This window comes from Salvelinus sp. IW2-2015, linkage group LG35, assembly GCF_002910315.2.
Source record: "Salvelinus sp. IW2-2015 linkage group LG35, ASM291031v2, whole genome shotgun sequence".
Classification (NCBI taxonomy): domain Eukaryota; kingdom Metazoa; phylum Chordata; class Actinopteri; order Salmoniformes; family Salmonidae; genus Salvelinus; species Salvelinus sp. IW2-2015.
Genome location: NC_036874.1, coordinates 2,233,644 through 2,248,016, shown reverse-complemented (window position 1 = coordinate 2,248,016; position 14,373 = coordinate 2,233,644). Strand labels below are relative to the sequence as shown.

Genomic DNA, 14,373 nt, shown 5'->3' with positions numbered 1-14,373 from the left:
GGCCAACATCCATATCCTGGTGCAATAAAACTGACAACATTTCAAACAGCCCCAAGCTAAATTACTGTAGTACATTTCAATGCATAGCACTTCTGTTGAACATATTAACTATGAATAAGTGAATGGCCAATAGGGAAGGTGAATGGTAATTTTGATCTCTTACACTCAAAAATGTAAAGAGGTAGAAGCAGTTAAACCATATACTTTGCAGGGGTTTTGAGTGTACTTTTTGAGGCTGGTGGTTTACCTGGGCCTGTAGCTCCAGGAAGGACAGCCTCTCCTGACCTCATCACTCTGGTTCTGAGCCTGCAGCTGGACCCTGTCCTGCCCTCACATCGAAGTACCGCACCGCTTCCACCAACTCAGCTAGAAACACACACAGGGAGGAGGAAGAGAATTATAGACTGGTGAGCGAGAGTGAAGGAAGCAACTTTACAGGAGGAAACAAGGGAGAATTTACGGGCGGGGATAGCGGGACGAGGTGGATTGACATGTCCATGAATATAAAACACAGTTTGTAGCCTAACACCCATATCCTGGTGCAATATAAACTGACAACATTTCAAACAGCCCCAAGCTAAATTACTGTAGTACATTTTCAATGCATAGCACTTCTGTTGAACATATTAACTATGAATAAGTGAATGGCCAATAGGGAAGGTGAATGGTAATTTTGATCTCTTACACTCAAAAATGTAAAGAGGTAGAAGCAGTTAAACCATATACTTTGCAGGGGTTTTGAGTGTACTTTTTGAGGCTGGTGGTTTACCTGGGCCTGTAGCTCCAGGAAGGACAGCCTCTCCCTGACCTCATCACTCTGGTTCTGAGCCTGCAGCTGGACCCTGTCCTGCCTCACATCGAAGTACCGCACCGCTTCCACCAACTCAGCTAGAAACACACACAGGGAYGGAGGAAGAGAATTATAGACTGGTGAGCGAGAGTGAAGGAAGCAACTTTACAGGAGGAAACAAGGGAGAATTTACGAAATTGGTTGAGCTCAGATTCCAAAAGAGAGTATAAGTTGATCTACATCCYGGCCCTACCATCGGTGCCATTTATACGCAGTCGGACAGCGGCAGGAAAAAGCTGCTGCCACTTCCTCTTCATGGAGTGGTAGCGGACGTTGAGCTGCTCCTGCAGTAGGGGGCGCTCCAGAGAGGTGGAGCTGCAGGGGTACATCCCGAACAGGAAACGCCACACCTGGCCACGCTCCGAAGGGGACACACCACCTAGACACATACAGCACAGGTTGAGTCCAGATACTTTATAATGGCTTCTTTCCTCCTGTGTGTTRATTTTCCTCACTCCTCAACTTCACTGATGGGAAACAACTGGACAYGTGAGAGATGCAATGACATGTCCACTTGGTGTTCTGGACTGGTAGGTCTGTCTTTAGCTTTTCAACAGAATCGACTCAGGTGATAATGGTGAGACAAGGACTTTTGCATAATTTCACAGGAATGTGAAGACAAGACTAGAACTAAAATATAAAAGATAAGCTATTGGACCACTTGGCCTCTGACTAGATATACATATACACACTYCTCAAAAAAATAAAGGGAACACTTAAACAAACACAATGTAACTCCAAGTCAATCACATTTCTGTGAAATCAAACTGTCCACTTAGGAAGCAACACTGATTGACAATAAATTTCACATGCTGTTGTGCAAATGGAATAGACAAAAGGTGGAAATTATAGGCAATTGAGATGAGACGGAGTCTACAACCCACACAAGTGGCTCAGATAGTGCAGCTCATCCAGGATGGCACATCAATGCGAGCTGTGGCAAGAAGGTTTGCTGTGTCTGTCAGCGTAGTGTCCAGAGCACTCCGTCTCATGCTACCACTAGAGTGAGAGCACCGCCAGCATTCAAAAGTGACCAAAACATCAGCCAGGAAGCATAGGAACTGAGAAGTGGTCTGTGGTCACCATCTGCAGAATCACTCCTTTATTGGGGGTGTCTTGCTAATTGCCTATAATTTCCACCTTTTGTCTATTCCATTTGCACAACAGCATGTGAAATTTATTGTCAATCAGTGTTGCTTCCTAAGTGGACAGTTTGATTTCACAGAAGTGTGATTAACTTGGAGTTACATTGTGTTGTTTAAGTGTTCCCTTAATTTTTTTGAGCAGTGTATATACAGTGGGGCAAAAAAGTATTTAGTCAGCCACCAATTGTGCAAGTTCTCCCACTTAAAAAGATGAGGCCTGCAATTTTCATCATGATGAAAATTACAGGCCTCTCTCATCTTTTTAAGTGGGAGAACTTGCACAATTGGTGGCTGACTAAATACTTTTTTGCCCCACTGTGTGTGTGTGTGTGTGTGTGTGTGTGTGTGTGTGTGTGTGTGTGTGTGTGTGTGTGTGTGTGTGTGTGTGTGTGTGTGTATATATATATACTGTATATATATTATTAAATGTAACCTTTATTTAACTAGGCAAGTCAGTTAAGAACAAATTCTTATTTACAATGACYGCCTACCCTGGCCAACCCCTAACAACGCTGGGCCAATTGTGCGCTGCCCTATGGAACTTCCAAACACGACCGGTTGTGATACAGCCTGGAATCGAACAGCGTCTGTAGTGACGCCTCTAGCACTGAGATGCAGTGCCTTAGACCTCTGCGCCACGCGGGAGATAAAGTGGCTAATTTATTCCTTCTAGCTAATTTATCCCTAAACAAACTAGGCTTCTCAAGGAATGAGTGGCTTATAATGGTTAGTGTGCAAAACAAGTCTTGATCCCCAGCGTGGAGACRTTTAGCCCCCTTCTTAGAGCTCTGACAGGGATCATTATATAATGTTTTTGCACCATAGTCACTGCAGCTAATGATATCGRGCCAGAGGAGAGAAGGAATGTGCATCGATGAAAGAGGGAAGGGGGGGGCGGGTTTTTCCATGTTCCTGGTTACATTTTCTGATAAACACAGTCACAGTAGTAACCCCTCTGTAGCAGTATACCATGTACCTAGCTCACAGAGCTCTACCTTGCGTGCAATGGAAGACTCATGACTCATGATTTTCAGCACGACGAAGCCCTAGGGGTTCCTACGTCAGTGGGGGGTTCAGTGTTTACAGTCAACACTATGCACCCTGAGTCCTACATCTTGGTCATATACTGTAGCTGTTTCCCCTAACCACTGATACATGGTCAGATATTTTGTCATCCCTAAATGGTTAAGGTTATGATTGGTAGTTGGATAATCTGATCCTAGATCTGATGTTAAGGTCCATTTCACCTTGAGCTTGAAAACATGTGAGTGAAGGCCCTGAGTGTACCGGTGACTGTAATTTACACACTGATGCAGATAGAAGCTAGAAAGTATAGTGTCCCCAGCTATTCACCCATTCATACACTCCTCTTGTTTTCCCTCAGGAGCAGCTGTGTGTGGACTGTTGATGTCATACCCACAAACCATGACTGATGGATTTCATGTGAATAATGATTTTTCCTCCCTCTGAACATAATCTGTCAGATCACACCAAAGTCTTGACTGGTAACTGTAAAACCAAACCATTGTCTGTTTCTAAAATTCTTTGCTTGAGGGGTCTCAGTGAGGTTTGATTACATGGCTTTCTAGAGAATGGTTGAACTGTAGTGCAGTCAGCTAGCTCCTCAGGCAAACATCACTTGACTTCCTCTTGACTTGTAGATAGTGATAGAGCAATACCAAATATGGGAAACCCAGCACTGGGAAACAATTTAACTTTACTTAATTTAAACTTTGTGATAGGCTCCAGCATACTGGCCCATAATGTTTGAATATGAAATAATTGTCAATAAATTAATATGTTGAATTATGAATTGCTGAATTGAKAGTGATTCATGCCCATCAATTTCTCTTTAGGATATCGTATCCCATCCTTACCATTCTTGAAAATGTGCATCCGCAGCCTGGACTCGTCCACTCTCCCCTCTACGTCCATAACGCCAGGTAACCCGAGAGGTGTCGTGGAAGGAGCAGGTGCGTTTACCAATGGTACTTGGTACAACTGCTGGTTGCCAAACTCCGCCGTGACATGATTGCCAGGTGAACTTCTTCCCGTTGTCCCATTATTTTCCTTTGTTTTAAGGGGAGTCCCACATACCCRGAGTTCTTTGGCGGTACTTTCACGACCGGGAATATCGAGTGCAGGTGAGTGCGGTAACCCGTTCTCCTGTAGAGTGTCCATGATGTATATTCTCACTAACGACACAAAGTGTAAAACACAAACATCCCTCCTCGTGATACCGGTTTGAGTGRCCGCTACATTTGTTTGTTGCAAAATAAAAAGTAGCGTTTTACGTTCCTTTCACTGTTATGTTTATGCTGCGCTCCGATTTTAAATGTAATATGCTTCAATACACAGGAGTTAGGACATTTCCCAATTCAGGCAGGAATCCATGATGTGGAAGACTTCTATGCTCTGCCCACTTAAACCTCACGACCAAAGTTCTTCCTGTGAGTCAGTCATATGACTGAACCTTACTGTTTTGTGTGTGAGGCCTACATTCGGGMTTTTATGTCGGGTTGAAAGCCGCAATTCTTCCGCTACAGGAGCATTTTAACACCACCTAGTGGTTTTTATGAGACAACTATTTGTACTGTATAGGGCTAGGCTACACATGGTCAATCTGGCATAAGCGTTTGAAAAGTGAAACGCCTTCATTCATATTCTTGGCATTTTATGATGGACTAGGCCTACAGCTAACTAGTCTAAACTGCTCTTTTATCACCCTACACCCAAATCTTTACATTTCCTCCCACACTATGAATGGAAGTGGTCTGTGAAATGGAGATTCAGTGCAATAGTAAAAGTACAAACTAATGACTAACATAATGACCATACAATAAGTTGGGCCTTTTTCCATTCATTAATTGAGTAACTACTTAAGATTTTTTTATTTAACCTTTAAATTGTCCAAATTACATCTTTAAGAACTGATTGTGAGGCCTCCAAGCACTATGATGACCAACAGCTTCACTGCCAGAAAAGCATAAAAATAAAATAGTTGCATCTCTGAAGTATTCTCCTCTTCTGCACCTTAAGAACAAYATCATATTGAAAACATTAACTACAAAGGGAAGGACAACTGTCATCTGTATGATAACTTGATACATTTTTGACCAATACAATAGTAAGGGAGTAAATGTGATATTTTTTTACCTAATATGTGCATTTTCTTTGTTGTGTTACCTGGGATAACTGAGGTAAATATTAACCCATAAGGTGTAGGCTTAGCCTCGCTGAGGAGGAGTCTTGTCCCATTGCCATGGTACTGCTTGTCCTTCCCATTGACGCAGCAATGCAGAGTGCAGAAGTAGTAGCCTATGTCATTCAGCTCTAACCAGATCATCAGGATGCTTGTGTCTGTTGTGTTCAGGTCGTAGGTTTTCTGAAACCTCCCCTTGAATCGGGGCAAGTCACCCATCTCCCTCCACACCTTCCTCTGGCCATGTGTGGCCGTGTTGATGTACCATTCTGCCCTGCAGCCAGTGATCAGCTCCCCGCTGTCCGACAGGACACGGCATCCCATGGAGACTTTCTGGCCCAGTGTGCTGGTCACCACAGGGTTCTGGTCCACCCATACACGACAGAAAGCCTGATGAGGGACTGGACAACAGAATAAACAAATACTTATGACAAATGTTATGGTATAATTAAGCAATAAGGCCCGAGGGGGTGTGGTATATGGCCAATATAGCACGGCTAAGGGCTGTTCTTACGCACGACGCAACGAGGAGTGCCTGGACACAGCCCCATTAGCCGTGGTATATTGGCCATATATCACAAACCCCTGAGGTGCCTTATTGCTATTATAAACTGGTTACCAATGTAATTAGAGCAGTAAAAATACATGTTTTATCATACCCGTYATGTACGGTCTGATATACCACGGCTGTCAGCCAATCAGCATTCAGGGCTTGAACAACCCATTTTGTAAATAACTATATTTCTGTCAAGAGGATGACTTTCTTTGCCAGCAAGACAAAAGAGAGTATACAATAGTGAAACTAGTTTACACCTGTTTAGATCTCTCCCATAGTTAACATTGGGGTTTGTTTCTGCCAACTGCACAAAACTAAATTAAAACCCAAACAAGATAAAACCATTACCTTTGAGAAGGATGATCACAATTAGGACAATGTGAAAGGTAGTCATTCCTTACAGCAACAAGAAGAGCCAAATAATTTGCATGTTGTATGATACCAAAAGTCAGATTTTATGGGTTGAATAGTGGAAGAATTTCATCCAAAAAAGATAAATTTACTAAATGTGTCATTAAAGTCTTACCTTATGCCCCCAAATAGTACCGCAACAATTACAATAACCAACTTTACTTCCTTAAGTTCATTTCCTGATGCTCTAGCTACACTCTTGAGGTAAAAAAAATATAGAGATATGAGTCAAACCCACTGTGGTTTCCAATGTAGGTTTGTGTGAGCAAATGTCAATTGGATGTGGATATCAGAAATATTTAATGTGTATGTTTAAATCATTGACCTTGCAAAGGCCTAAAGAATATAAAAGTGGATTTGTTTTTCTACTTTAAAAGTTCCAGAGAGGGGTGAGAGAAAGACAGAGAGGGGTGAGAGAAAGACAGAGAGGGGTGAGAGAAAGAAAGAGAGGGGTGAGCGATAAAGAGGTGAGAGAAAGACAGATGTGTGAGAGATAGAGAGATCGAGACAGAGGTGAGAGAAAGGCAGAGAGATTATGAGAGATTTTTTTTCTGCGTTCCTGATCATGCGTCAGTTACACTCATACTCACTACCCCACAATCCCCACCCCGTGGCAGCCCCTCTCTAGTAGAACACCATGTACCTAGCTAACAGAGCTCTACCTTGTGTGCAATGGAAGCCTCATGACTCAGCTTTTCAGCATGACAAAATCTCTTCGGCAACCACAGGTTAGAGATGATTGTGTTTACAGTCCAACACTTAATTAACCCTGGGTCATATCTCTCTTTCTCATATCTCCCTTACTGATAGAGTGAGAGAGAGAAAAACATTTAGTTCCTTGACAGTTGTGGGAATGTACATTTTTAGTTACCCATTGGTTCTGGGAACGAAGCCATACGTTTCCTGACCGGTAAAATGTTATGTTTTTTAAACGTTCTGAAAACAGAAGTGAAAATTTAGCCTGTTCTGGGAATGTTAATTTTTAGGGTACAGGGAGGTTCTGAGAACGTTTCATTATGAAACCCTGAAAGTTTTCCTGGAACATTTTATTAACATTGAGATAAAAAATGATAGGCTATTTGAAGGTAATTAAATAACATTCTGAGAACATGTTTCAATAACACTGTTGGCTTAGTTTGGGTTAACTGTTTTGAACCCATGGAAATTCATTTGTTTAGGAATTTTTATTGTTGTGGCAAGGCATCTGTGATATTCAAACCTATGATCTTCTGTTTTCTATTCATGGAATTAGTCCACTGCGCCAACAGGATGTACAAACAGGCCCAATTTCAAAGGAAACAAGCGCTCATTAAGATTAGGTGCCGATAGAGAGAGTTTTGTTGATGCTGAGAACGGAATGTTTTTAACTTCTTCTTTAAAAAAGGTAACATTCTTGCATAAAAAAAAAAATGTATTGTGTTTTTTATAGAAAGTTATCTTAATGTTCTAAGAACATGACGTTAAATAGAACCATGAGGAAAACCTGCAGAAAACATGTTGAAGTACTGAAATTTCCACCTAAGAAACATACGGTTCTCAAAATGTAATGTGCCATCTGGGTATCCTGCACCGTTCCCAGAATGTTGTGGGAAGGTTGTGTTCAAAATAACCATAGGACAACCACACTCTCACCAAGCTCTAAGAAGGGGCGGCAGGCAGCCTKGTGGTTAGAGCGTTGGACTAGTAACCGAAAGGTTGCAAGATCAAATCRGCGAGCTGACAAGGTAAAATCTGTCATTCTGCCCCTGAACAAGGCAGTTAACCCACTTCCTAGGCTGTCATTGAAAATAKAYATTTGTTCTTAACTGACTTGCCTAGTTAAATAAAGGTAAAAAAAGAAACATAAGGTTCTCAGAACATTATGTGCTAGCTGTAATTAGCCAACAGTTTTCACACTTCCTAAAAATGTTTTGTTCAACCATCATCATTGGTGGTTGAACAGGAAATAGGAAACAGGAAATATACATGCAATACTTTTGACACCACTCTTGTTATAACTGCTTGTCACTCATTTTATTGGAACCATTTGGCTTTTAAGATATGTGCCGGTGCCATGGTCACTGCTGGTGTTTTCCTTGGACCTGTAGCCTCCTGTTTTTGCACCTCTTTTCACAACACAGTGAGTATCCTCTGTAGATTTGAGTTTTTATTTTGTTATTGCTGTTGTTTTATTTTGTTGTTGCTGAACCAACATTATTTCCCAGTGCTTTACAGTCTATGCTATGCTTGTTGGTCAGTGGTAATGTTGTATTTGGTTGACACAATTATGATGGGCGTGCCATCTGACACCAGGCATCTTTAACACAACATGTAAAKGATATTAGGAATCRGYTGCGTCATTAGTTAGAYTTAACTTTCAAATCTCTCTGTTGGACCAGAAGAGCCCATTGATGTGGATTGAGATGATGCTCATTTTGTCTCAGGCCTGTGGCACTAGTGGTATGTGWTTCATTTTTATGTCAATATGCACTCAGTGTTTTCTTATGCTATGTCTAAACAACATGAACTGAATAATCCTTTTGTTGTTAATTCAAACACAGGTGTGGATTGGAAAGCTGATTACCCAAAGGTTGTTTTTACCAAAATGGGAGAAGATGTGACCATACCATGCAATGTTACCTATCCCCCGTCCCCATCTAAAGAGCCTGTCCAGGCCTACTGGAAACGCCTGGGAAATACTAAACTAAACATCAATGATAATGACAAGAATGAATTCCTCTATCACCCCAACAACACATTCGTAATCAAGAGTTTTCAAACCAGGACCAACCTGACAGGAAATGTCACTAAGAGAAACTGCTCCCTGAAGATCAATATAATTCAACATGGCGACATTGGGCGCTTCTACTACTTGAGAATTGCCACTGGAGCCGACAACTTCAGTTTTAATAAAGAACTTGTCTCCATTCAAATATCTGGTAAGCAGAGGATGCAATGTAAAGTGCCTTTGTTCAGTGTGTCATTCATTTGATTTGGAGGAAACTAATCCCTACTGTATTTTGTCCAMTCAGGAACCTCCGGGACTATTTCAATCATACCAATGGACAAGTCAAACACAGGTGAAGTATTCAGCTTAGAATTTTCACGTACACACCGAATTTAAAATGTTGCTCTGAATCAGATATTGGTTTACTTTAGAAATTACCAGTAAACCTGACACAGTTGATAACAGCAATAACAATGTCTTTGTCTCCTTCTCAGTTGATTCCACAACTACAGTCCCACTAGCCACCACAGAATGTAAGTAGACTCTCAGGGCCAGTTTCACAGACCCACATTAAGCCTAGTCTTGGAATTAAAGGTATGCTATATCTACAGTGCCTTCAGAAAGTATTCATACCCTTTGACTTATTCCACATGTTGTTGTGTTACAGCCTGAATTCAAAATGGATTCAATATTTTTTTCTCACCTATTTACATCACAGGAGGTCGGTGGCACCTTAATTGGGGAGGACAGCCTCATGGTAATGACTGAAGCGGAATTAGTGGAATTGTATCAAATACATCAAACACATGGAAACCATGTGTTTGATGCCATTCCATTTACTCTGTTCCAGCCATTATAATGAGCCGTCCTCCCTTCAGCAACCTCCACTGATCTACATAAAATACCCCATAGTGAGAAAGATAAAACATGTTTTTAGCAACGTTTGCAAATTTATTAATATTAATATACTTATTTACATAAGTATTCACAACCCTGAGTCAACCCTGAGCTTTGGCAGTGATTACAGCTGTGAGTCTTCCTGGGTAAGTCTCTAAGAGCTTTGCACACTTGAATTGTACAATATTTGCACATKGTTTTTTTTTTATTCTTCAAGCTCTGTCAAGTTGGTTGTTGATCATTGCTTAACAGACCTTTTCAACTCTTGCCATAGATTTTGGTAAGCGACTCCAGTGTAGATTTGGCCTTGTGTTTTAGGTTATTGTCCTGCTGAAAGGTGAATTTGTCTTCCCGTGTCTGTTGGAAAGCAGACTGAACCATGATTTCTTCTAGGATTTTGCCTGTGCTTATCTCCATTCTGTTGCTTTTTATTTAAAAAACCTAGTAGTTTTTGCTGATGACAAGCATACCCATAACATGATGCATCCACCACCATGCTTGAAAGTATGAAGAGTGGTACTGTACTCAGTGATGTTAGATTTGCCCCAAACATAATGTTTTGTATTCAGGACATAAATGTAACAATAAAATAAATAATTTGCAAACAGGATGCATGCTTTGGAATATTTTTATTCCGTACATGCTMCCTTCTTTTCACTCTGTCAGTTAGGTTAATATTGTGGAGTAACTACTATGTTGTTGATCCATCCTCAGTTTTCTCATATCACAACCATTGAATTCTGTAATTGAAATCACTGTGTGGTTTCTTTCCTCTCTGGCAACAGAGTTAAGAAAGACACATGTATCTTTGTAGTGACTGGGTGTATTGTTACATCATCCAAAGTGTAATTAATAACTTCACCATGCTCAAAGCGATATTCAATGTCTGCTTTTTTTTTTACCCATCTACAAATAGGTGCCCTTCTTTGTGAGGCATTGGAAAACTGGTCTTTGTAGTTGAATCTGTGTTTGAAATGTACTGCTTGACTGAGAGACCTTACAGACAGTTGTATGTGTGGGGTACAGAGATAAGGTAGTCATTCAAATATCATGTTCAACACTATTATTGCACACAGTGAGTCCATGCGACTTGTTAAGCAAATTTGTACACATATATACAGTTGAAGTTGGAAGTTTACATACACTTAGGTTGGAGTCATTAAAACTCGTCGTAAGTTTACATACACCTTAGCCAAATACATTTAAACTCAGTTTTTCACAATTCCTGACATTTAATCCTAGTAKAAATTCCCTGTCTTAGGTCAGTTAGGATCACCACTTTATTTTAAGAATGTGAAATGTCAGAATAATAGTGAGAGTTGATTTTTAAGCTTTTATTTCTTCATCACATTCCAGTGGGTCAGAAGTTTACATACACTCTATTATATTTGGTAGCATTGCCTTTAAATTGTTTAACTTGGGTCAAACATTCGGGTAGCCTTCCACAAGCTTCCCACAATAAGTTGGGTGAATTTTGTCCCATTCCTCCTGACAAAGCTGGTGTAACGGAGTCGGGTTTGGTGGGCCCGAGTTTGATTGTCAAGCAAAGAGGCACTGAGTTTGAAGGTAGCCTTGAAATACATCCACAGGTACACTCCAATTGACTCAAAATGATGTCAATTAGCCTATCAGAAGCTTCTAAATCCATGACATCATATTCTGGAATTTTTCAAGCTGTTTAAATGCACAGTCAACTTGTGTATGTAAACTTCTGACCCACTTGGAATTGTGATACAGTGAGTTATAAGTAAATAATCTGTCTGTGAAAGAATTGTTGGAAAAATGACTTGTGTCATGCACAAAGTAGATTGTCCTAACGACTTGCCAAAACTATAGTTTGTTAACAAAGAATGTGTGGAGTGGTTGAGAAACTAGTTTTTAATGACTCCAACCTAAGTGTATGTAAACTTCCGACTTCAACTGTATATATTATACCCCCCCCCTAATTTGAGTAAACTAATAAACAACAACACTTGTTGTCTACTTCCAGCTCATACAAACAAGGGGTTGAATACTCAAGGGCTTGTAAGTAAGCATTTCACTGGAGCATGTGACAAATACCATTTATTTGATTTGATTTTACATTTTAGCTTTTCATTTTTTACTTTGCCAACATTTCTACAAACATAATTCCACTTTGACATTATGTTGTATTGTGTGTAGMCCGGTGACAAAAAAAATCTCAATTTAACCAAGAAAATAAATTCAGGCTGTAACACAACAAAATGTGGAAAAACTCAAGGGGTGGGAATACTTTCTGAAGGCACTGTATCCATTTGAGAGAGGGTCTGTTGATTTTGCATTGGGAGGCAGGTAGCCTAGCAGTTAAGAGCGTTGGGCCGGTAACTGAAAGGTTGGTGGTTTGAATCCTTGAGCTGTGAAAAATCTGTTGATGTGCCCTTGAGCAAGGCACTTAGAACTAGTTGCTCTGGATAAACGTGTTGACTAAAATGTAAAAAAATATAAATTCAAATGAATAATGGAATGAATAAATATTCCTCAGTCCTAATCAGAATGTTTTTCACAGTGTTTGAGGACGCGCTATCCACGACCACATATATTGCCACCACGGTCCCAGTGGTTGRAGTTRTYCTGGTTGCTGTATTGGGYAMTGTTTGGTTCTTCAAGTACAGGAAAAGGTGGGTCCGGTTGATGGGTATCCCCAGAGGGATGCACTCAAGCTTGACTGACATTGATAAATTTCTATAGCAACATCATGTCCCCTGCCTTATATTAGTCATTGCAGATACATTTGAAATACATTTTTCTCACATTCACTAAAATAACTGAATTGATTTAATAGGTCCAGGGGTGTCACTAAGCAAGAGTCTGGATATTATGCTAATTTCACCATGACAACTCCAACGACCAAACCTGAAAGGTATGCTTAAAACTATGAAACATCCTTCATTAAATTGCTAGTTTGACATATTTCGTTTTTTCTTCTGAACATTACTCTAAAATGTGTTCTTTGAGTTGACCTACAGTGTCAGTGAGATACTTGTCTTCCCCTATCTCCACAGAGTCAAAACTACAAAGAAGAAAGATGACACCCAAATTCCTCCTCCAAAGGTCATCGATGAGCCCGTCTATGGCAACGTCCAGGTACATTACAGCACCCTGAGCAGATCTGTTTTAAACTGACAGTACTCTTTATATTGATATCAACAGTCTACATGTACTAAGTCATCAGCTTTGGACACACACTGTTTGACTCAARGTTGTTTCCATGTCATTTCAATGACATGACATTGAAGCAACGTGAAATAGATGTTGAGTTGACTTCTGTGGCCAGTGGGTACTAAATATGTTTACCATGTTGGCCATTTAGTGTTGTGTGCATAGCTTGATGATAGCCCTTTCCCTACCTTCCCTGCCTGATTTCTCCATTTCTCTTTACAGGGTCCAGACGATCCGATGGACAGTATGGATCAAATGGACAGTGTATATGCAAATGTGGATCATGCAAAACAGTGATGAAGCTGCATCTCAGATATCAGCACTGCTTAATAATACTTGTTGAATGTGTGTGTGTGTGTTTTATCTTGATTGTTTTCTTGTCAAAAGGCAGCTTACAGTGTCAGCCCTCATTTTTCATATCCTGTTTGACTTTCACTTGGTTAGACAATAATATGTGCAGTTTGTTTGTTAAATGTAATATACATAATTCAGTATGTAACTATTTTTTAAAGGACTGGCTTTCAAATAAACATACTTACTGAGATGATATGCTACCGGTTGTTTGATTCAATCTATGTCAAAACATTTCACAAAAACAGATCTCGCAGTCCTATATTGACAAGCATTCACAACTAAACGTAACATTTGTGCTGAGTTGGACAGAAACATATTGCCAGAAATTGATTTTTTTTTAGACTAAGGTTTTCTGGGTAGAAAACACATTTTGACACATGAGATTCACGTGTCAAAGTCAATACATTTTCAGAGTTTTGATTGATTGAGTTTTAAGTTTTCTATGTTGCGTATGTGAACAAATGTATCTGATAAGAAACTTTGCAGACAATAACTGCCACTGTTAGTTTGGAGTGGATGCATATATAGGCCTTGATTTTGGTACTCAAATGCAAAGTCTCAGGGTAAGAGTGGGTGAAACTCTGGCATATTACTGGACATGAACTAAGGAAACACAGAGAAGGTACTTCTGCGTTCTTATTTTTTCAGTTCAAACTCAAATACATTGCCTTCCGTGTTTGACGAATYAGAGCTGTTCCAATTGCCTTGGTTTTAGGATTTAATTCTACGGCATCGGTTTTAACGCATTCCCTCTCTTTTCTTCCACAGTCACCTGAGATGGAGATCAAACTGCTGTTTAAAATTTTGCTGTTATACGGTATCTCCTTAAAACCGCTTAAAGGATCGCACCCTTTTTTTAAAWWWTTATCTAAAATGACATACCCAAATCTAACWGCCTGTAGCTCAGGACGTGAAGCAAGGATATGCATATTCTTGATACCATTTGAAAGGAAACACTTTGAAGTTTGTGGAAATGTGAAATTAATGTAGGATAATATAACACATTAGATCTGGTAAAAGTTAATATTATTATTATTATTTTTTTTTTCATCATCTTTGAAATGCAAGCAA

The 14,373-nt window shown here is 40.0% G+C and overlaps 3 protein-coding genes across 4 annotated transcripts in view; 1 reads left to right on the top strand and 2 right to left on the bottom strand.

The window, feature by feature from the left end:
- LOC111958951 (TBC1 domain family member 15) overlaps positions 1–4,515 on the bottom strand; it is a 17,090-nt gene extending 12,575 nt beyond the window's left edge. The window contains exons 1-3 of the mRNA XM_023980343.2: positions 3,873–4,515; positions 1,044–1,229; positions 770–888 (exon numbers count right to left, since the gene is read on the bottom strand). Of these exons, the coding sequence (XP_023836111.1) occupies positions 770–888; positions 1,044–1,229; positions 3,873–4,176 (609 nt within the window). The 5' untranslated portion in view covers positions 4,177–4,515. The remainder of the gene's footprint in view (positions 1–769; positions 889–1,043; positions 1,230–3,872) is intronic.
- A 386-nt stretch (positions 4,516–4,901) lies between these two features.
- LOC111958968 (uncharacterized) lies at positions 4,902–6,147 on the bottom strand. The gene is made up of 3 exons (XM_023980363.2): positions 6,102–6,147; positions 5,152–5,598; positions 4,902–5,028 (listed from the first exon to the last, which is right to left on the bottom strand). Exons 1-3 carry the CDS (start codon positions 6,145–6,147, stop codon positions 4,919–4,921), a joined length of 603 nt encoding a protein of 200 aa, XP_023836131.1. The 3' UTR covers positions 4,902–4,918.
- A 668-nt stretch (positions 6,148–6,815) lies between these two features.
- Positions 6,816–13,502, top strand: LOC111958955 (uncharacterized). Of its 2 annotated transcripts, none has more exons than XM_023980349.2 (10): positions 6,816–6,892; positions 8,203–8,283; positions 8,546–8,603; positions 8,705–9,082; positions 9,176–9,223; positions 9,366–9,404; positions 12,296–12,407; positions 12,572–12,649; positions 12,792–12,873; positions 13,171–13,502. In XM_023980349.2, exons 1-10 carry the CDS (start codon positions 6,848–6,850, stop codon positions 13,243–13,245), a joined length of 996 nt encoding a protein of 331 aa, XP_023836117.1. In that variant the 5' UTR covers positions 6,816–6,847; the 3' UTR covers positions 13,246–13,502. The 2 variants fall into 2 exon arrangements, with proteins under 2 accessions (XP_023836117.1, XP_023836116.1); XM_023980348.2 differs by having other exon boundaries at positions 8,543–8,603.
- Positions 13,503–14,373: the final 871 nt, after the last annotated feature.